The following is a 23,526-nucleotide window of genomic DNA, read 5'->3' as shown; positions in this document are numbered from 1 at the left end:
TTGGAAGTTCCGAAATTCAAAATTTCGAAAAATTCAAGTTATGATAGATCAAAGTTTTGAAAAGTAAACTTTTGATAGAGGAAAATTGTGGAGAATAAAGTTTTGATAAAGTACTATTTCGAAAATTAATTTATACTTACACAGCGTAGTTTACTCAACGAGTGGGTTTCAAAAATGAGATAATCCGAAAATTAGAATGACCAGGATTGGGAATGGAAAAATATTGAAAATCGAAACTAAGGAAGATCAAAGTGGTGATATTTCACGAAGCCAGAAATTTAGGAAATGAAAGTCGGTTTCTGATTTTTTAATTTTTTCAATTTCACACTTTCGGAATTTTTACTCGTCTGACTTACGCCCTTTCGGCATTTTGTACGTCCGGAATTTCGCCTTTTCAAAACTTTGAGCGTCACGTTTCGGATCATTCGAAACTTTCATGTTTCGACAAAGTTTCATGTCATATTTTAAATTTCACCACCAAAATATTCTGATTTTAACGCTTTCGGAACTTTTCAAATTCGGAATTTCAATCCCGTCCCGTTAAATCGCTGACTCCCTCAAAGCTAGCAGGTTTTAGTTGATCGTTTTTAATCTTTTGGAAGACTTTTTTTTTCACACTCTACACTCGAGTCGCAGAATTCGCGCAAGTTTCGCAATATGGCTGAAATAAAAATATTTCGTTTTGATACATGGATAAAAAAAAATATATATATATATATATATATATAACCTACGTAAGTGGAATGGTGCCACATTTGAGAATATAAATGTACTCAAGTCGTTCTCGAAACACTTCGCGATATGGAAAACTGCTTCGAGGGGATGAAAGTCACCGTAACCGTGGCGGCGTGAGACAGCCGACGAAAGAATACCAGCGTAATACACACCGATGGAAAATTCCAGAAGAAGCACTTTTTCGAAGGATAACGAAAACAGTAACGACATTACAAACGTGTCAAATTAAAAACTACAATAATCTCTTGTAATCCTTGTATTACGAAATGTGTGAAATTCTGAAACAAAAAGAAATATGGACGGTCACATTGTTTCACATTTTTTTCTCCTCGGATTTATAGATGAATGAAATTTTTTTCTTCCTGTTCTGTCAATTTTATTGCTATGCAAGGAGTAATACTTGAGGTTAGCGTAATTTAATTTTGTTATTCATTGAAAAATCGTCCATTTCTTCTTACTCTCTTATCAGAGATTGTCAATGTTGCATAAATTTTCGAAACACGTTAAGATGTTTTGTATATAAAGCGTGAAAAATTTTAGGTTTTTCTAGTCTGGCCTGACGTATAAAATTGTGGAATTATAGTATTAAAAGTAATGTATTGCTTCTGGGAAAAAATAGTCTTTAAGTGTGAAGAGTGAAATTCTACTGCTTAAAAAATGGTTATATTTTTTCAACCCATGTCGAGATGCTGATCACAAAAATTTATCCCTTGATATTTTGGCATTCTGGTCTAGAAGTTTGAAAAAAATCGATTTTTTTTTCTCCATATTTTCAAAGTTAAGACCTTCAAGAATAACACCCTTGATAATCATTTTTTTGTCTCTCTGTCCGTACTCCGGACTATTCAGACGTCTTTACTGATAACGAATTTCTTTGGATTTTTTGATTCTGAACACTACAAGAGTCAAAAACATGTCAACCAGGACGCGCCCTTTTTTTTTGTAGCCCCCACTTTACCACCCTGTAACTTTTTGTATTGTTAATTTTTTTTTTTTACGAATCATTTTTGTGTTCTGGAAACGTCAATAAAGGTTTTGTAAAAAAAAAAATGGATGGTAAAAATGTTTTTCATTTCTTTTTCATCTCAGTTAGAAAAATGTTTAAAATTTTTGCTTCCAGACTAAATATACTCCCTTAATTTTCCCATAATTTGGTTCTATTTTCAATTGTACAGTCAGTACAAACACAGACATGAAATGCTCGGAATGCTGAATAAAATTTTTTGCGGCCTTCGCCGAATTCTAAAAGATCACATCAGCTGATTGTGCGGAGTACGTACGGATCTTTTCATAAATATATATATCTCATTGAATGATATCGCTATGGACGTAAGTTGAAGTCTGAATTTTCTCCCTTTGTGTGCGAGTTTCGCAAAAGGCATGCCTTCAGACGGTATAATAATTCACGGTTGAGTTATTGAAATGATATTGATAGATAGATATACATTTGCACATATATGGAACGATTGCGTCTTAAACATCCATATCTCCTTGTATGAAAAAATATGGCCGCCGTTTTCTTTCAAGATGTTAGTATGCCAGTGGTGATCAATATTCGATAGTAAAAGAAAAAAATATCGAAAAATTCATCCATCATGGTGAACATCTAAAATAACTGCTTCAAAAATTTTTTTTATCGCTATTTTCTTCTTCACTAAAAAGACCTTCACTGCCACTGTATATTTATACAATTGTAATATGCACGTTCATGCATAACTCAAGAAGGAAAGATTACAAAAATTCTGCACAGTTTACTGTCTGACTTCTAGTTTCACACATTCTTTTTCATCTTACGCCCCCCGGTGGAACCGACTGTGAACTTATCAATATTTAACGAATCGAGTCTGACTGTCAGCTTGCACCCACTTCGGATTATAGTTATTCTCTCTTTCATTCTCTTTCTCTATGTATTATTTACTGTTCTCTGCAAGTACAGCATCTGCACAATATTCGTTGACACGCAGCTCTCCAGCCATCGACATGCATTTGACTAATTATGTTTTTGCATCTTTACTCCATGTTTTCTGGTTGTGGGAATTTTAATGCAGTAAGTAATTTTTCAAAACGTTTCTACGCGAAACTTTCACTTTGGACTATGATGTCAAGCATACCATTTGAATATTGTCACGTTCATTACTTCGTCAATTTTAATTCCGATACTGTTCACTTGACTGTTGCTTTTATCGTTAAATACTGCATTACATATGCAGTCTACAATATCATATACTTTGAAACCAACTTATGGATGACGGTAATTCCTCTACACTGTTCTGCAAAAAGTCAGTATTAGACGGTACTAAACTTCGTACCAGATCGAAGACATCCATCATGTTCATCCCATCCAATTCTATCGCTCTTCCCTGCCGCAGGATGAAACTGATGTCCCGTTTTTATTACGGACACGTTAACTGTCAGACGCTGTCAGCAAAGTCACGAGGAAAAAAGCGTTACCAGAAATTATGTGGTAAACAAGACTGCGATCAATGCCACCTTCGGGCAAACACGCCGGCAGATAATGAACGCGTTTCTTTTCTCACCTTATTTCTACTCATTGCCCTCAGAATCGCTCCTCTGCCTGAAGTTTTGATCGATCAAACTAATAGTAAATTAAAAATGATTTTATGATAGTATACAAACTGAATCAAATACGGAATATTTCCAAGTAAATACCGCAATATATTGGATTGCCTACCACTGAGGGGAACAAATATCGGTAAAACAGACCCAACGAGTTATCGGTAGGTGACGCGTTTCAAGTCAAATTTTGTAGATTTGCTCAAGCAGTTGTTTCGTTATTTATAACTCACGCTGAACTCACGCGTTCAGTGATTGCGTTTCGGCGTCACGTTAATGTGATTACATACCTTGACTTGACTAAAGAGGTAACGACTCGGTAGGTCTGTTTTACCGATATTTGTTCTTCTCAATGATAGGCAACCGAACATACTCCGGCACTTAAGGTGCTTATAAAGAAGCGTTGTACACCTCAAAAACGCGGGGAAGCAAAACTCCTATACCGCTCAAGCGATCAGAGTGAAACTTGGGCAATTAATGCCGTATTTTGGCAAAAAGTGAAGCGTCTTCTTACTTTTTCAAAATTTTGAAAAAAAATTTACAGATTGGTTTCCACCCACAAAAATTGGCCAAATTTTCACAGTTACACTGAATGGATCGAACTATCCGGTATGATGCCACTCGGCGGTGATGAAACACACATTTTGAGCCCAGTCCCATGAGATTTGATGGTGAAATGACGAAATGGTAGCTGATCTGGTTTTCGATTACGAAGTACACCGAAATCTCATTTTGGCAACATTTGTTACCGACCTTTCATGCATGGCGATAATTTTTTACCGATATTACACGCATACATTACCGGCATACGCGTAATGTCGGTAACAAATGTCGCCAAAATCAGATTTCGGTGTTCTTCGTAATCGAAAACCAGATCAGCTGCCATTTCGTCATTTCACCATCAAATCTCATGGGACTGGGCTTAAAATGTGTGTTTCATCACCGCCGAGTGGCATCATACCGGATAGTTCAATCCATTCAGTGCAACTGTGAAAATTTGGCCAATTTCTGTGAGTGGTAACCAATCTGTAAATTTTTTTTTCCAATTTTTGATAAAATAAAAAGACGCTCCACTTTTAGCCAAAATAAGACATTAATTGCTCAAGTTTCACTCTGATCGCTTGAGCGGTATAGGAGTTTTGTATCCCCGCATTTTCGAGGTGTCCAACGGGTCTTTATAAGCACCTTAATTGGAAACACTCTGTATGCAATATTAGGCTGCAACTGCACAATTTCGAACGGTTACTTGAGAATGAATGGGAACTTGGACAGGACGTCTTGTATGGGGTGGGAAACTACCCTTGATATAATCCATCCGGGTACTCGCAGGGTCGAGGTACTCCATAGCGAATGAGTCACCCCCGTTGTGAAGAAGAAATATCCGCGAGGGTGAGTTCGGGCAGGACTACGGTGGGAAGGAAGTGGCCTAGTTCATTCGTTCTGTCTTGCTTTTTTTCTGGATCATATATCACAGTTCCCATTTGTAGTCCCGCAGAAGGAATTCTCATTCCGTGGAGAACGCCATTAGTCGGGCACGGAGTGCTACGTGAGAAAATTTTGTGACGAATAAGATGGTGCCCGAGGAACGAGGGCGAGGACGAGGGTGAGGTTGAGGGCGAACAGTGCGAGTCCGAGGAACTAAGAGGTCTCCGATACACGGTGGAAGCGTACTAAATCAGAAGTTATTTTCACCCTGCGAAACCCGCCGATAAAGTGCAGGTAAAGGAAAAGGCGACCGACGACGGACAATTTACTTTCCTCTTAGCGAAGACCATATACCGAAACGAATTTCTGTTGATGTACGAAAGTGAGAATCAAAAGAAAAAAAACCAAAGCTAAAGGATCCGGAAAATTCGTCACGGGGGTAGAATTTTTACTTTCAATCATTGCCGCTTGGATCCAATATCAAATTCGCTAGAGAATTTTCGAAAAACGAGCGTAAATATTCCGGACTCGAAGAGGCACAAGACGAATGGAACTGTTGAAGTAAGGAAAAGTAAGAACAATTGCTTTCGAATAAATGGGATTGGTTTCGGTGTAAAAGATCGATAGTGATTCGTTCTATTCCTTAACGTTTCGGCCCTTGAAGAAGAGGTCCTCTTTGGAAATGAAAAACAAAACTAAAACCTTTTATCAGATATTGGTGAGAATGAATGGGATCGTATGAATCTAAGATAGTCTCATATGAATGTTCATAACGATATACGTGAGGGAATCACGTAATATTATATCATCAAAACGTAGACATTGCTATTATACGCTGGTTGTGGGCGTATTGTTTTTTCGTCTAGACTGACAGGCCACACAAAAAAACGTGCCGATATGCAGACTGTACTTCGTCAGAAATCCAAATTGGATTTCTGATAGCAGATGGATAAAAAACGATTCTTGTAAGTATGGCATAAAAACAAATTTTCGTCAGAAATCTCATTTGTGCGTCACAGCTTTATATAATACGGTTCAAGATTTTTTGAAGGTTTTTTTTAAATACACCTCAAGATATTAGACTCGTATGAAAAAAAGCAGAGACTGATCATTTTGTTCTTTGCATTAGGACAAATAACATTACTGAAGATTTTTGAAACGTTTTCCTTCACTGTTTCTAACTTTTGATTAAAACCTTCCGACACGTGCATCCTTGTAAAAGTAGAATCGAATTCTGCACATACACACTTTATGACTAACCCTGACCATGCTATAAAAAAATGTCGGTCAACATCGGTATAATAAAGTTACGATTCTTAGTTGTGTTAAAGCTATCACACAACATGTCCCTAAAGACGCACGGCCTGATTCTCGCTGTGACAGTATCCATTCATGGCATTGTCAGAAGTACTTACATACATCTTAACGACACAAGTTTACGTAAACAACGTTGTATAATACATCACCATTTCCTGTTCCTTTTACATATAATGGTCTGGTAACGATTTATGCACATACACAAGGAATTCCAAGAGCATACGAAGTACAGTCACTTGGGAGCCGTTACCCTACTGAAAAGAGCTGTTGAACACTACTGTACACAATACGTTCCAGAAATATGATACGTATAAGATTCTTGTCGACGAGTCTGTAAACCGTATTTTCACACTTTCAATTGCAACCACGTCGAAATCTTCAACAGAACCGTTACCTAAGTAGTTTCCGTGGAACTGAAAATGGTTTACGATATCGAACGGTACCCGAAGTTTCGATCCATCAAGCATGAACGAAAATTCAAGTTGTCACTTGGACTGAGTTCTGATACCAATTGCTCGAGAAGTGAACATGAATTTTGAGTAGCTGGTTAGTATCATGAAGGTTAAACGTTGTGCTGTCTTTTGTATATCGGTGTGTACCAGTGACTATTGGAGCTTACGGAACTTAAACTTGATAGATTACAATTTCATATAGATATGAACCACAAAAAGAGGTACGCATTCCTGATTCATATTATAACTTTCTCTGCTGTTGGTTTTGACCGAAGCTTTTTAGCCGAGATCGTGCTAAGAATCCCAAGACCGAAGTACGAGATTGTCGAACAATGTGAAGAGAGACGTGAACGTGATGACGGGCCATTTGTCCCCGGATATTACGGGGGATGGTTGGAAGGCTGAGAACTGGCACGCGACATCATTGTGCGACGGTGTATGCAATCTTGCTTCTGCCAAAGGGAAATAGAACTGCAGCCGACGCGACACGACGTCCGTTGACCGAAATGGGAAACTGGTACATGGTCGGATGGATTCGTTCGAATGAAGGGCCAGAGAGTGTGGATATAACCGAAATCTCCGACCGTAGCATCTGTCCTATAATGGTGCCGTACAAAGGCCTGGACCCCGCCATTCAACCAGGACAATATACAATGGTGCCACGTGTGTCGATGGTTTCTTCACGTGGAGCTGGTGTGTTATACCTGTCGGCGAGGGATAGCGACTCCTCTCACCATGAGAAGAAACTCGCTGCATGGTGCCGCGTCGTCCAAGTGTGAGAGAAGACATTGGAAGAGTAAAATTTAAGTAGGATAGACGTGCCATCTTTCGTCAGCTGCATACCGTGTGTGACCATGAATCGAATTTTACCTTATAAAAACATTTTCTCTAAAAGTATATCTTTAGGATAACGATTGAATCATAGGTATTTTTGTATAACTTGGTTGGAAAATTCATCTGCTAGGTGACACTGTCACCCAAGGAACGATAGGAAAATTTATAAATGGAGTTGGCGGATATCTGAAGACTGTGAAAGAAAGAGGAGAAAAAAAATTGATGAAAACTGATGAGATTGAGGGAAAAAAGTGAATATCAAGAGAAACTGCTCCAGAGTTACAGATAATAAACCAAAGGGAAACGAATTCAAGGCCAAGTTCAGGGAAGATGACATATTGGAGTCCTTGGCTTGAATTTCAATGAGACAGGCTATTGAGGATATCCCCTTGAACTGGCAGTGCTAAATTTAAATTAGCGAGGTCGATTCAGCTGATTTAACCTACCGAATAACTTTTACGCTTGGCGCTAAATCTTAGCTGGAATTTCCGCCATATACAAACCGTTTATCGTGAGAGCGATATTTCATGCGCTGACTAAAGTGGAAATGGAGGGGTGAGTTGGGTTGCAGGGTAAAGTTTTACGAGGATCGACGGAAACTCTGACAGTCATTTGTTTGCGAGTCAAACCTATAAAGCGAGAAGCTAGGGGTGGTGGGCAGAAACAGCTCGCGTTCCTTCTCGGAAGGGATGAAAAAAGAAAGAGGAGAAAAGAAATTGGCCAGCACTGTATCGGGTGCCATTAGCCCCTCCGTCCTCTCGACGGTTAATCAATAAACACGATTGGTTATTTTATGGTCCGCCAGAGAGAGAATTATACCGAGGAATTACTCGAATATAGAAATTTTCTCATTTCCTTATTTCCGTGTTCTTCAACCCCTCGCGGATCTTCGGCCGGCGACGCCGGCGGAACTAATTGATTCAAATTGGCATTTTTATTCCCAGTAAATAATAGCTCACTTCAAATCGTACCGCTATACGGGGATGAGGCGAAACTCGAAGAACCAGAACTTTGTCAAAGAGCAAAGGAGCCGAAGCCAAGAGTTTGAACCGCTCGATTTTGTCCCTCCGTTCTTCCGGATCAATGGAAGGAACTCAAAGGGTTCTACGCATTGTGGCCAGGATATTGGAAAAAAATTTCAGGTCTTTCTGAAAAACACTTTAATGTTCGGTCTAATTTTAGTGAAAATCCCATCCACGCGACTCAAAAAATTTCATCAGATTCAACCCTTTGTACGAAATTTTTCTGACGATGTCTCTTTCGTTTTATCAACATTAATTATTTACAATTATTCGTATTATTGCAAATTATTATTGTTGGTTGTAGTTTGTTTTTTTTTACTTCGAATTCATCAAGTACTTCGTGAAGATCGAAAAGCGGTTTGATTTTTCTAATATTCCTTAAATAAAAACCTTGCAGTTTTCACACTAAATAAAACTATATTTTAGATTACTTGATTGTTGTAAGGAATAAAATTATAACTAGAAAAAAAAACGGACAACAAATAAATTTTTCATTTAAAACTGCACGAAACTTCCTGATGGCTATAAATTCTCGTTGTTCATTTCTGAAATATTTTAATACGAAAAAGATGGATTGATAAGTTATCTTGTTTTTTTCAGAGAAATGTTTTCAGTTTTAAATTATGAAAGACCACCAATTTTCAAATTCAATGTAAAGAGTAATCACATGACTTTCTGACATTACAGCAATAATTATATTTCGTATTATTTCGGCCAGAATTTATAAATCAAAATATTACTGCAATATTTCTGCAACTTTTTAGAAATATCGTAGAAACGTTTCCGTAATATTGCATGCCGTGCATATTACACGTCACAGCTATAAGAAATGAGATTAAAATTGTAACATAAGCTTGGAATCTTCTATATATCTGGTCCACCGAGACCAATTTTGTTTGTGACGGTTGATGGAGAATTTTAATAAAATAATTATCGCTAGAGTAATGGTTTAAATATTATTGTAATCACAAGAAAATGTCCAACAAATAACGATTCACTGTGATTATAGTTACGAATAATAAATTTTCTGGCCATCGCAACGTTGAGGTAGTTTACCAACTTTTTTCAATCGAACAAGCTCATAGCAGCAGTTTATTGTTGTTCCGATATCAACTAATTGCAATAGTGAAACATACTAGTTTATCCGGAAACATCTAATTTGTTCATTTAAATTCTATTCTATTCAAACTGTGATCACACATTATATCTTAAAAAAGTAAAAACAGAGTATCAGATAGTAACCATAACTATAAATTCCGCGTCGAGATTCTATTCACGAAGTCTTTGCTCCGTCATTGGTTCGAATGCGTTGAAAAATTTGAGAAAAGTCGAGCAGAATCCGTGCGGCCACATCGCACTCCGCCTTCCTTTCTGGCATTGTGAAGTCGAACACTGGTGCTGCCGTTTAGAGGCTTCGACGAGACGAGATTTGGAAGAAAAATGAAGAAAAAGAGAAAAGTGAAATGGAATAAAAAATACACCCCGGCAATAATATTACATCACTCCTCTCAAGTGGAGTCGCAATCTCATTTTGCTTACGTCCCTCTCTCAGCGTCGGCAAGTCGATTCGAGGCGAGCCAAGGTTTAGGGGATGTTAGGTTCGGTTAGTCTGCAGGCTAAGGGAGGCCGGGAAGCCGGGGGAAGCTCAGATAAGCGGGCAGGAAACTTGGAGCTTTCCATGCAACTCGCGTAAGAACCGCGCGCTTCGAGCTGTAACATACAGGAGAGGTTAGGTTGGACCCGTTGCTATGCCTGGGATCTGGAATCGTGTCTTGAGACTTTTTTTTCGAAACGGCAAACCCACTGTATACAAACGAGATTTTAAACCGACGATGAGCTGCTGATAAACTGATCGAGGGGGGATGTACTCGGCAGGGGGAGGGAGGGAGGGGGGAGGGTGAGGGATAGATCAAAGAGAATCCGCTTTTCACTCCTGGCGATTATTCCTCTTCTCCGACACTCAGATTCTTTCCTCTGAAAGCTCTTCATATAACAGCTTTTTCACCGTTGGGTACTCGACGATCATTACGAGATCCATGAAATGCATCTTCAGCTTGTCATTGAATGGTTCTGTTCTTACAGTTGAAAGAATGTATTATGTCATGAGGGTAGGTGGCTCGAAAATGGGTGAAACTTGGAAATTTTTAACTTGACAAGAAATCGTTGGATTCGATTCGCGTTTGTTTCATTCGGAAGTGGGAGGATCGAAGCTCATTTTTGTATTTTGGTTTCTTACTACAATCATTGCTATGGGCTATAACGTCGAGCGTTTCACTCCCTGATAGGTTTTGCTGTGTCCACGATATTTAAAAAATGGCTTTACCTATTTATATGAAATTCGGGAACAGTATTCCTGGATAGTTTATCCTCATAAATTTTTGTAGTAAATTTGAATTTGAATATCGAAGGATTGGAACTTTAGAAAAAAAAGAAAGGACGAAACGAGGATAAACAATGTGAGAACAATCTTTTTAACATTGAAGTAAGTTGGTTTTAGCCGTTTCCAAGATATCTTGGACATCTCAAAAACTATCACCGAACACAATATTCAACATTATTGTTTATAATAATGGTTTCTATCAATTTATTGTAATCAAAATAATATTCGAATGAATCTCAATCTACGTACTTTTGAACAAGACAGACTTTACTCTGATCGAGGATTTGATTGTCAAAATACAAATTCTAAAAATTCACCCAATTCTTCAACCGTCCAATTTGCATACCAAAATAAGTGCTTTCAACATTCTTTCATCTTCATGAGATCATAATTCATCCGGATTGGTATTGAAAGTCATATCTTGTAATTCTGGTTCTGAAAATGTCGTTAAAACAGCATCGTGTCGAAGTAAAACAATTTTTGGTTGTTGCGAAATCTTCCAACGTAAATGCTCTTGTAAGTTTCTATTATTCAAGTGTAAAAAAAAAAAAAAACTTTCCTGACAAGGTTGAATCTGCTGGAATAGACCACAGTATCAAAATTAGTAAATATGACGCCTGTTCTTTGTCAGTGTTGTTGGTGTTTCACGAGTGTACCGAATGATCTATCGCCTTAAAACCAGTTTCAATTCGTGACAGAACATCAGTCGTGAGATTGTATTTCCGTATGAATTGATAAATTTCCCTCATAAATTGGCCGATGTAATCTAGGCGACGAATTTTCACTGACGGTGAACTCCTTCTCGACTTTTATTCATTCAAGTAAAAGTTATGAATTTATGGTCCGTGAAGCTCGTAAATCCTCGTCCTGATGCACGTCGAGAGTGTTGGACGGCCGTGTAAGCAGAGTAGCGCAATACCCTTGACTCCATTTCGAGTGCTTCGTAAAAACGGATTGATTTCATAAAAAATTTATATATCGACCGTTCATTTTCTACTTTTAATTGAAATTCAGGTAACTAAGGAATTACGAGACTGGTAGCAACTTTTTTTCCATCAACCTCAATTGAAGTTCACTTTGGTTATTCGATATCAGCTATTCTGATGCAAAACTCTTGTGTTCACTTATTCAGGCTCCCAATTGCGAAGCAGTTCCAAAATGGTTGGGTACGAATTGGCGGCTGGATTTAGTTGTGGATTATTAATTTCACCTAGACAATGACCAGAATCCAATGGAATGAACCTGAACTGAACCTTAACCCATTGGTATGACTTATTCATACTTATATCCGATTTTGGAATGACACTGTTCAGTCAAAGTTTAGTTGTTGTTTCAGAGATTCACTCAGAGTAGTCCGACCCATCGATGCCTGAGAACTTTTCACTTAGGCTTCCATTATGGAATACATCGCATTTTCATGACAGCACTCCGCGTCACTGAGCCATTAAAATTATTATAATAACATTCGACGAGTTACCTGATCGTTTAAAATTCAAGAGGCATGTTTACGAAGCATAATTGTGACTTGATTACCTTTACCAGCCTTCGCCTCTCGTCCATCAGCATCGCAACATTGTTGTTCTGTTGTTTCAACTCATGGAAAGTCATGGAACCATATTTCCCTATGAATTATCAAATGACAATGTTCTCAACAATTATCAACACCTCGCTAAGACCTGCAACAACTTTGTAGATTAAGAATTTCACAAAGAAGTTTCTGCCTACAGTTCTGAAGCATGAAACACAAAATGTTAAATACTTACGAATCACTTGGATCTTGGTGCGATTCACCGGGTTGATTTTTTGTTCATCCTAAAAACACTTTCCTCGCGCAAGTTGCAGCTTTAACATTTTATTCTCCGAGCGGTTGCAGGATGGCTAAGAAAACCAACAAAAAACCGACTATAAGGTGAAATGGAACCAGAAGAAGATGAGCAGACCTACTCGTGCATGTTGCAAGTAAAGCACATTCTGCGAGCCGAGAGACGCGGAGACTGCTATGAAATTCATTGACCCTGGGGTCCCTCATTCAACGGTGCGGGAAACCTTTATTCTTTAGAAAAAAAAAATCACCCGCCAGACTTGATAGGCTTTTTTGCTCAACCTGACGTGAGCTGCGTCTGACGCCATCCAGAATCTCCGAGTACAATGTGACAGCTAATATTAGACTTTGGCTCGATGTTGGCCGGTCTTTGCGCCTTCGTGGAAGAATATGGAAAAAACAAAAACGAAACTGAGGAAACGTTGACTTGGTCTTTCATTTCAGCCTCGAGCTTCCATGGGAAAAAAATGCTTCATCGTAATCCTTGACGAAACAAATTCTAGGCATGTAGATGACTGCTTGATATTTGCCACGAATTTCTTGCTTTTTGCTGTCAAAAAATACTTGACAAGGTCTTGAACATTTTTTTAATTTGATATGTTGGTGGAACACCACGAGTCCGATATTTCTGCTGCACGGCTTTCGAAAATGTTGAAATTTTGTCGATTCATTTCGCTTGAAAGAATCAGTAAAGAAGTTATTAATTCATAACGAAACTTTCGTAGATTTGAACGTGCATGCACTGGGCAACAAAATAATTTCGAACAGAACATGACAGACCAATATTCGAACACGAGTGAATTCCCAGATCTCAGCGTGATCCGGTAGCAGAGTTGTGGCCTTAAAAGCACTAGTTCACCCCTTCCCTAAAAAGCTCCGACCGAAAATCCTCGGAGAGCGTTAATTGAAAGTGAAGATTTATAGGCACGGCATGGATTGGATTTTAAATAGGGCTGTCACACGCAGGGTCACGATGTTTATGTAATATAGGTGTACATATATGTACATATGCGTATATTATATGCTCGTATACAGGGAATTTCACGTGAAACTGAAACTTAGACCTCCAATCTCATGCCCTCCAATTTTCTTTCAAATTATATTCCTATGAGAAATCAGAGAATTCAACTTTTAACGAATTATTCTATATTTTTTAAATACCCAATCCAATTATTTCTTTTATTGGGGATCTGTATTTAATAATGTTTTTTTTAAGCTTCTTTCCATGTGCACAAGTTTAATTTTCAGGAGTAACCGCAATCAAATACGATTAGCGAAGAGAAAATTATATTTAGATAAATGAGGTTAGGGTGCTCATATTTTTTTTCTTCGTATAATATGAAGAGACAATTTCGGGAGGAAGATTTTCACTCTCTGAACTGATTGTGACTCTTCTTAGTCGTTGGGATGATTTCGCACTTAATTCTCATCCACCGAGGGTAAACAGCACATGTCATTAATCACGGAGAGTCATAAAAAAAGATTTAGTGTGCGGTTATCTAAACCCAGATAGACGATCGGCGGTTGGTCACCTACAGAGATATTATGACCGGAAATAATGGCGGTCCATCCAGAGCGTGGATGTAAGCAGAGGCAGAGTACCGTGTTCGGGTGACGTAGAAGACAGTGCAGGGACTATACGTGGGAAGAGTATCAGGGATCAAAGCCTAGGTCGTAATGATAGTGATGGCCACGTTTACTCGTATCATATCATTAACGTTCCCGACGAAAATCCCCTTTTCACTTCTCAGGAGACGAGTCTTTTTTTTTTCATTTTACTTGTACTCTTTTTTGCACCCAAAGCGACAAAGCCCCATAAGTGAATATTTGAGGAAATATAGTCAACCAAATAAACGGATTTAGGTGCTGCAATGGCCAGAAAATGTAGTATCGTCAACTCAAATTAGTTCCAACAACATTCGGATATTTTACTAGAATTTTGTAGTGACCATAACAGATTAAATGACTTCCGACGTGATTATCTCGTGCTGAAATTTAGAGAAAGTGTCGACTGTCGAGTAACTAACCTCCCCGAGAGCAAAACTATCCCTAAATCTAACATTTCCCTCTTAATCTCTGTTCCAGAATCAGTCCATCACCGATGTCCACCCTCATCTTCGTCTAATGGCCCGTCAAACTCACCAACACCACGGCGGTGCCTTGGCAAAATGACATTCTAGAACCCGGTCGAAGAGATAGAAGGCTCAGTTGGCTCGGAGCGAAGGGTTGTGGAGATTCGGGACAACCGAATGCTAAAACCTTAGTGCCTGGAGGCGGCTGTCCAGACAACGATCGATGATAAAAGATGCTCGATTCGGCGAGAGGATCGCACAGGGTCCGGTGGTGGTGGCGAGGAGTACTTCTGGGTTCGGTACTCTGGCTGACGACGTTTGCCGAGGGCTGTCCATCGATGTGCGTCTGCAAGTGGAAGGGTGGCAAGGAATGGGTCGAGTGCGCAAAACGCGGTTTGATCGGTCTGCCGCAAGGTGCCGGCGAGGAAACGCAGGTACTGGACCTGGCGGATAACCACCTGGTGAGCCTACCACCGCAATGCTTCCACGCGTTGGGATTGACCAACCTGCAGAAACTGTACCTGTCGAGGTCAAAGATTAGCCATCTAGCCGAAACGGCGTTCATGGGACTGACGGGTCTGGTGGAGCTAGACCTCTCTGGGAACCAGATCGGTCAGGTACCCTCGGAGACCTTTCCATCGTATGCGGGCCTCATGCGTCTCATCCTGAACGGGAACCCGATCAGGGAGGTACGTCGTAAGGCCTTCCACCCCCTGGTGCACCTTACGGTACTAGAGATGAGCGAATGTCGGCTCGAGTCTGTCGAGCAGAACGCCTTCTTTGGACTCGGTGCCCTTGAGTGGCTCAGGCTGGACGGAAACCGGCTCACTCATGTCCCTGAGATGACGCTTCCACTCGGCGGAAGCCTTCGTGGACTCACCCTGCACAACAACCCATGGATGTGCGACTGCAAGCTCCGGCCCATGCAAGCCTGGCTGCAGGAGTCCGCGCCAGCCGCTCCCCAGGAGGCTGAACCAACCTGCGAGGCCCCAACGAGGCTACATGGGAAGCAGATCAAGACTGTTAAGGTCAACGACCTCGCATGCCTGCCGAAAGTCGATGTCAAGGAACAGGTCGAGGTGTACGAGGGTGTTAACCTCACTTTACGCTGCGATGTGCACGCTGTTCCATCCGCCAAGGTCACGTGGTGGTTCAACGGCGTGCCTTACGAACCCCAGAATGAGAACGACACCTACGCTGCTTCCGCTCCAGCGCTTACTAGGTGAGCTTGCGTCACATCTATGTGTGTTTTTGTTTTAGCGTTATTTACTTGTTTATACACTCTACCTCGCGTGAGTTTGAAAAAATTGTAAGCAAAGCTATCCAACTTGACTATGAAACATTTGCTGCTGAACAGATCTCGGATCAAAACTTGAGAGAACCTAGTCGTACATCAATTTTTTATTTTTTTTGTATATTAAAGTTTAGACGATTTCAATCAATTTGTAGTTCAATTTCACTTCACAAGGCACCGTTCTCTTCAGAAAACATGTTGCTAACGTTCAAGTGTGGAAATATGCAAGGAAAAGTTCAATACGGAAAACGTCGTCGATTTACTAAACTTTGAGGTGAATTTTTAGAAAATGTATTGTTATTTTATACACAACTCAGCCAAAAATAGAAGGCAGAAATTTACCCGCAATCAAACAGAAATCGCGTGGCTTCTGAATGGAACATTACCTTACGAAGTGAAATTAGACTAATTGTGTATCGTATTGTTCATTAGACTGATTGACTACGGATTCTTCGAAAGCTTCAGAATGTATAGTGCTTGAGAGAGAAATTGCTATCTTCATTCTATACGACTCTTCCTACGTTCTGCAACATAATGGTCCCCTATAAAACGTTCTACGAATACGTAACGACATCACTACAGTGCTAAACACAAGTGCTTGATCAAAATGAAGGCCAGTACTGAAACGGACATGGTTGTGAAAATGGTGGAATTATAGGATTGATCATTGTTTAGACTTTCTTATGATTTTTATAAATACCGAAATAGAGGTACTAGCATTTTTACCATCGAAATTACCACGGAAGTTTCATAGAAAAAAATGATATCGAGTTTTTCTGTGAATTATTTTTCGCTGCATGAAATTTTTTGCATTTAAATTGAGTTTAGAATCAACATGAGAATAATCTCACTTAGAATCAGCGAGAGTGTAAGGTACCGAATATGCAGATGTCCTTCTAGAGTTTTAGATTACTCAACTTTGTTCTTTAACTTCATGACATTATTGAAAAAATCAATTACTTTCACGTGTTTAGTTATTGGATGGTGTCCAAATTCAATCCTGTTGAATAATGCTTTGAATAAGGACAAGCTTACGTCAAAGTTTTATGAACTTTAGGTCAATAGTTTGCCAGTAAATTCAACTCGAACCTTATTGCGTTCATCCAATCCTTTAAAGGTTTTATAAGTTCAACAATTTTTATTTATTTATTTTCTTGAATTTTCGCTGTAACATCATGACACCCGTTATGCCCAATGTGATTTTCCCAAGAACGTTGCATTACCTGCATTTTCAGTAATCCATGTTCTTTCACTAGTCTGATTGTTTTTCTCGGATGAATAAATGTTCCAAGACTGCGCTTGGTAAAAATTCGTAACGTTTCAAATTTCAGGTACTACTACAGAGAGCGTGGTCACACGAACAAAAGCAACACCCTACACCTCCAGGGAGTAGAACAATCGGACGAAGGAACGTTCACCTGCGTGGCGGAGAACAGCGCTGGTTCAGCGGAGGCCAACCTCTCGCTGCGCGTGCTGATGCGCGAGCGAGGAACAATCGAGCCACCATTCGACCAGCCTAGCACAGGCTACGTAGCGGCGGTGGCGGCAGGAGCGCTGATTGGCACGCTGTTCGCGCTGGGCTGCGTGATCGGCAGCGTGCTGTTCTGCACGAAGCGTCGGCAGGACCGCAAGCGGAGCGCAAAGTCGCTGGTAGCGCAGGGCGGCAAGGGCATTACGCCGGTGGTAAAGGAGAGCGCGACCCTACCGCGCAAGGAGCTGAATTTCGAGCGGCAACAGCAGGCTCTGTACGGCGAGCGGGAGCTGAGCGGCAGGAGCGGAACGCTGGAACGACGCGAACCAGTGGAAGGGGCGTACCGCAGTCCCACGGCAAAGTACCTGACGGAGCCTGACTTGATAAACGAGGTGCCGGAGGCGACGGAGGGTTACGGCATCTACCAGCAGCAGCGTGGCGAGCGCCAGCTGCTCGAATACGACCCGCGGTACTGCCTGCAGCCTGAACTGCCGCAGATCGGATACCTCGGCACCGACGGATACCCCGTCGACTTTGGCCTGCCGAAAATATCCTTCGCCAGCACACTGCCTCGCCGCCTCCATCCCCCTCAGGGATCCGCCGCTGCCCCCCAGGCGCGCTACTCGAGGGAAGCCGAGTTCCTCGCCAGGTCGACGCCTTACGACGCTGTTGCCCCGAGGAGCGACGCCCGCTACACCGCCGAGGGCTATCCCTACCCACCTCACCCGCCACTCAAGCAGCTGCAGATCCCTGCCTCACCGACTGCTCCGGCTGTCCTGCCGGACGTCCCGTTCATACCTTCGCCACCGGCCGCCTATCGCGGAGAACCAACGCCTATGTCGCCCAGATCGCTTCTTGGCAAGACCGCTAGGGAAGCCGCTGCTGCTGTTGCCGCCAGAGCAGAGGGCGCTCATCGCGCACCTGAACACTCGGAAAGCCCCGACGAGGGATACGTCGGGGAAACAATGGACGTCTGAAACGCCGAGGGAACGACGGAACGGAACGGAAACGGAACGGAGCTGATTGTAAAACGTTGAGTGGATCGCGACACTCTGCAATAAATGATAATCGTTTGTGTAAACGTGTCATGTTGAAGGAGTACGGTGTGAATAATATCATCGATAATCAACTTTATATACATATACATATATATATATATAATTGATTTTGAAAAAATAAATGAAAAAGGGGATTTCTCTGGTGTATTTTACAGTGAAAAAAAAAAAAAAAAAAATCGTGTTAACAAAAACGCGCACCCTTGAATAGTGTATATTGCAATGAAAACGTAATTTATAAACTGTGTAGGTATAAATACATGTAAACATATGAGACAAAAGATTTAGATTTATGGAATTGGACGTTCAATGCTCAGTATATTTTGTAATAATTATCATTCAAAACATCGGTGAATTTTGAAGAAGGAACGATTATCAGTCGCGTGTGTAATTTTTTTTTTTTCATTTTCTTTTAATCACTGAGAAACAAATTTATTTCTCGGTTAAATTGCAATCTCCTTTTACACCGTGTTCGTGTTAAAAAAAAAAGTGTTAATCCCATCAGACAATGAGTGATGAATATTATGCTCAAGACAATTAGTAAATTAGTAATCTTATATTATAGCAAATCACTTCGATGAGTGTATCTGTACGAAAATTAAAAAAAAACAATATACCTGTATATCAAGATAGATAATTTTTCATAGTGAAAATATATAAGGTATCATTCCGGTAAAATGGAACCTCTGAGGTGAAATACTCGAGGAAGCTCAGTACGTGAGAGAGTGGATAATGTAATTACCAACAGTATAATAATATATCCACGCAGTTGTTTTTTTTTCCTTATCATCAGTATTATTTCCTTTGAATTGAAATACCTGAAGCAATAGACACCATTTCGGCCAAGATTGCATATAATATGCGTCGTATACTGATTGTAAGAGAGAGAGAGAGAGAGAGAGAGAGAGAGAGAGAGTGCATGAAAGAATTATAGTTTAATAGATTTTTCACGACATTTTCACGATCAGCCATTGAACAGTAATAATCAAACTGATTGATTTTAGTCCAGTGAGAGTCTGGAAAAACGTAATTTGTGTAAGAGGAGAGTGAATTGTGTATTTTCGGCATCGAACAGGGGAACTGAGATATTGTGTAAAATCTCAACTTATTTGTGGGACCTGCTTTTCGGGTCAACTTCACCGCGTTGATCAGTTTTTTCTTTCTTGTAAGGAAGCCTCGCCTCTGTTGGACGGTACGTTACACTTCGGAGGAAAGTGATACTGCACGACGACTTCCCGAGGGGATAAGTTTCGTCGAGAGTTACGGCCCTTGGACGAGACGTAACTTTTCATTGGACACGTTAACGGAAGGGGTGCAAAAGCTGGTGTACAAATCTATATCATCGAAAAATGTTTGGCAAGTAAGAAAAAAAAGAAAGAAAAAAAAAAACGTAGGAAAGAATAAGGGGGATGAAAAAGTGCAGCGAACTAAAACCTAAATAGTAACGAAGTAAAGGAGATGAAAATTTTCATATGTGTATCTAGAGACGAACGCCTATCCAAAGAAAGTGTTTTTTACCCTTATTATACCAGCCTAGTGAATTGTAAAAATGATACTTGAAAAAGCAGAGAGAAAAAAAAACTCGAGTCATAATATATTAATATATATATACACGGTGACCAAGTACCCGCGGACCACCGGGCACTGATGGATTCCTTGCAAAAAAATAAGACTAAAATTACTCTTGACAATTTTTTTTTAAAGTAATGGTTTTCGAGTTAGAGCCGTTTGAAGTCCACCAATCGTGGCGCGCAGATAGGGCCGGGCGAACGAGCCTTGCGCGAGGCTAGCGTACGCTGCATCGGGCTCTGCTTTACTAGCCTCGCGCAGGGCTCGCGCGCTCGATCCCATCTGCACCGTGATTGGTGAACTTCAAACGGCTCTAACTGGAAAACCGTTACTTTAAAAAAAAATTGTCAAGAGTAATTTTAGTCTTATTTTTTTGCAAGGAATCCGTCAGTGCCCGGTGGTCCGCGGGTACTGTGTCACCCTGTATATAGCTGTGGAGAGGAAAGAGATCTGTTGGAAATCTCTTTAGATCGTATGCATTATAAATAATATAAATACATAAATATATTATATTATATACACACACACACATAGGATCATTTGTAGACTTGACTCAATGGTAAGTTTGACCGTGTTCTACAGGGTATAAATAGGCAGCGATCGCGTGATAAGCGAGTAATAAGAATTTTATTAATGTGTTTAGGTGTGTGTGATTAGTCATTGGCGATAAGGAGAGAAGGAAATATGATAATATTCGAGAGTGGGGTGAAGTTGGTTTGCTTATCTAACTCAATTTTGTTCGACACCCTTGGGACGCTCGCACGATTCCAACCAACTCTCGAAGAAATTATGGTTATGCGCGGTTAGCCGTATGCTGCACACGTACCATTTGATACCTGTAGGTATGTAATAATAATTCATGACGTAGAGTTTCTTTCTGATACGATTCGCTGCAAAAAGAAAAAGAAAAAGAAAAACAACAGCAACAAAAAGAAGAGAAAATTTTAGGGAAAAAAGAAAAGGTATGAATAAAATTGAGTCAGAGTTATACGACGAATTCAGAACCCTTTAGGTGAAAAATTAAATGAAAATTACAGCAATTGAATTAATATTTCGATTGTAATAAAGATCCCCGTGTATTCTCGACCCCCGTAAGAGTAAAAATAAATTTAGCGTTGTAATAAGATTGCGTAAAATAAGCCTGTGGTAAGCGTACATAGATAATGTAAACTGTAAGGATAATTATAAGTGAATTTAAATTTGGGTAAGTTATTATAATGTAAGTATATAAATTATTAAAAAAAAATATTCTTTTCTAAGGATGTAGGTACGTAACGGGATGATTGAAATATTCTATTGTATCACGCAAGTAAATGAAAAATACATTGTTAGATGATAAAAACTACGGTCTCAAAATTCCTTATAAACCCCAAGCTTCGCCGCATTTTCACCATGTTTTATGAAACGAGATGGAACATGAAGTGTTACAGTTTAATTATATCGAAAAAAACTTTGAACGATTGCGAGAAAATCCGATTCTTTAGTTTGAGATAAATCTTGTATATCCTAACAAGACCCTCGTCTTTTCTCTAATGAGTCGCGACGTTTTGTTTTACCCTGCCACCGACTTATTTCGCCTTGAAATATCTTTCTAGCTTGATTGTTTCCTGTGCCCGCTGGAAACTGAATCATCGTTAAAAAATTCAACGTCGCGGAGGCGGTCAGACATTTCATGATTCACCTTGAGAGCTTTAAGCTTATTGTTAGTCAAACTCAGTCCATCAATTTATTTTCTTGCCTCTTCTTATGACGTCGTAATGTATTTGGAAATTTTTTTTAATTGTTTAATAATATCAGTTGGATTTAGAAAAATGGCAACAAAAAAAAAACACCAGTATTGGAATGGCCACTGTGTCAGCACGTTTACCTTTTGTTGAAGTTGAAGTTTTGGAAATATTTGTAATTCGTCTAAGTTTCATGTTTCAAACCACAATTACAATATGAAATTCACAAAAAGGAATTGCAGCTTAAAAAAATTCATCGATTTCTGACACGTTTTTAAAAAGATATTCTTCGAATTAATACGTGTATTTTTTGACAATGTACGAGTCAATGGAAAAGTTTCTTCTAGTTTATGTTTTAAATTTTTATTAAAACGGCTCAAAACTCTTTTCAAGTTAAATTCATGTACTTTACAAGGTTTTCCAAATAAATCCGTCATCTAAGTTCACCTACAACGAGTCGAATTCATCCTTACAGAAATTCATCCGCAGATTTTTCCCTGAAAAAGATCACTATTAGGGTAGAATAATTGAAGAACTCAGATACTCAATGCACGGGACCCCATCGATAAGCTCAGATGCAGTCCATCCTGATCCTCATGAAACAAACAACTCCGAAATAAGGAACTAGGGGATCGGAAGGACGACCCTCGGGTATACTTACATGAATCTTATCGGGCCGCCAAAGTCAGGCTTGTAGATTTTCCAGGAAGCTTTTATGGAGAATGACACGAGTAGGATGAATCCAACCTAACTTTCAATTAGTACCCAGAGCTGTATTTTTCAGTTATGGTAAAAAATGAAACCAATAGAGGACTGTATAGTAATCATAATCGGAAATTTTACTGGGCACAAAATGCGTCCTGTATTCAAAATTAGATCATCTAAAAATATTACTTTGCGAGCCAAAAGGTGATTTCAGTCTTACAAAAGAAAAGGGTATGGAAATGGAATGGAAATACAATATTCGAATTGGAGCATGTTCAGGAAAAACACGTGACAGAAAATATTAATAACTTTGAAAATCAACTAGGTTTGACTTCTAACTATTATAACGTAATTTTTTATTATCATTTTTTTTTTTTTTTTTTTAGTATGCTTTTTACTGCGCGTTTGAAATTTTTTTTTTTTCCATCCATCGAAATTAGGTAGAAATCAGAATTAGATATTATTATAGTTGTTATCAAGGGTAGATACTCAAAATCCTATACGGGCTTATAGAAGGTTCAGAATAGGAAACGCACATGCTACAGATGAGACCCTCAATGTTGAATGAGCATGAAGTTAATAAAGTTACTGTGACGATGCATGTTTGAGTGTTTGAGAAAAATATTTACTTTGCACCTTTGGAAATGGCCATTATTTACTAAACCATGCCAAACAATATGTACTATTATTTTGAAAAGCCAACTTCTTGAAAAGTGATTCTAAAATAGTGTAATAATGATTTTTTTCCCTGATGTTACGTTATAATAACGTTACTAACTTCAGGCTCATAATGTTAACCATGCAAAACCGTGCCACGATTCGTCGACAGTTTATTTATCCCCAAGCTGTAGAACATTAATCGTAAGAATAATTAAACTCGTCGAAAAGAAGTCACAAGAGGGATGCTGCACGGACCAAGAGCGAGATGAATTGCAAAAAAAAAAGGCAGAAGAAGAAGAAGAAGAAAAAGAAGAAGTTGAGGAGGTAAGTGTATATGAATCATGGTTTTGCGGAGCGTAGACTATCCGCAGCGGGATGCGGAAAGAGAATATGCAAAATGGGTGGATGGGATATG

General features: G+C 39.6%; 1 protein-coding gene across 4 annotated transcripts in view; it reads left to right on the top strand.

Annotated features, from left to right (window-relative positions):
- Positions 1–19,049, top strand: part of LOC124414092 (leucine-rich repeat-containing protein 24-like) — a 118,367-nt gene extending 99,318 nt beyond the window's left edge. For all 4 annotated transcript variants that reach the window (XM_046895004.1, XM_046895003.1, XM_046895002.1 and 1 more), the window contains exons 3-4: positions 14,647–15,855; positions 17,259–19,049. In XM_046895004.1, the coding sequence (XP_046750960.1) occupies positions 14,867–15,855; positions 17,259–18,375 (2,106 nt within the window). In that variant the 5' untranslated portion in view covers positions 14,647–14,866 and the 3' untranslated portion in view covers positions 18,376–19,049. The remainder of the gene's footprint in view (positions 1–14,646; positions 15,856–17,258) is intronic.
- The last annotated feature ends 4,477 nt before the right edge of the window (positions 19,050–23,526 follow it).

Source organism: Diprion similis, chromosome 13 (genome assembly GCF_021155765.1).
Source record: "Diprion similis isolate iyDipSimi1 chromosome 13, iyDipSimi1.1, whole genome shotgun sequence".
In the NCBI taxonomy this organism is placed as follows: Eukaryota; Metazoa; Arthropoda; class Insecta; order Hymenoptera; family Diprionidae; genus Diprion; species Diprion similis.
The sequence above is the reverse complement of the archived record's forward strand: the minus strand, read 5'-3'. Positions and strand labels throughout refer to the sequence as shown.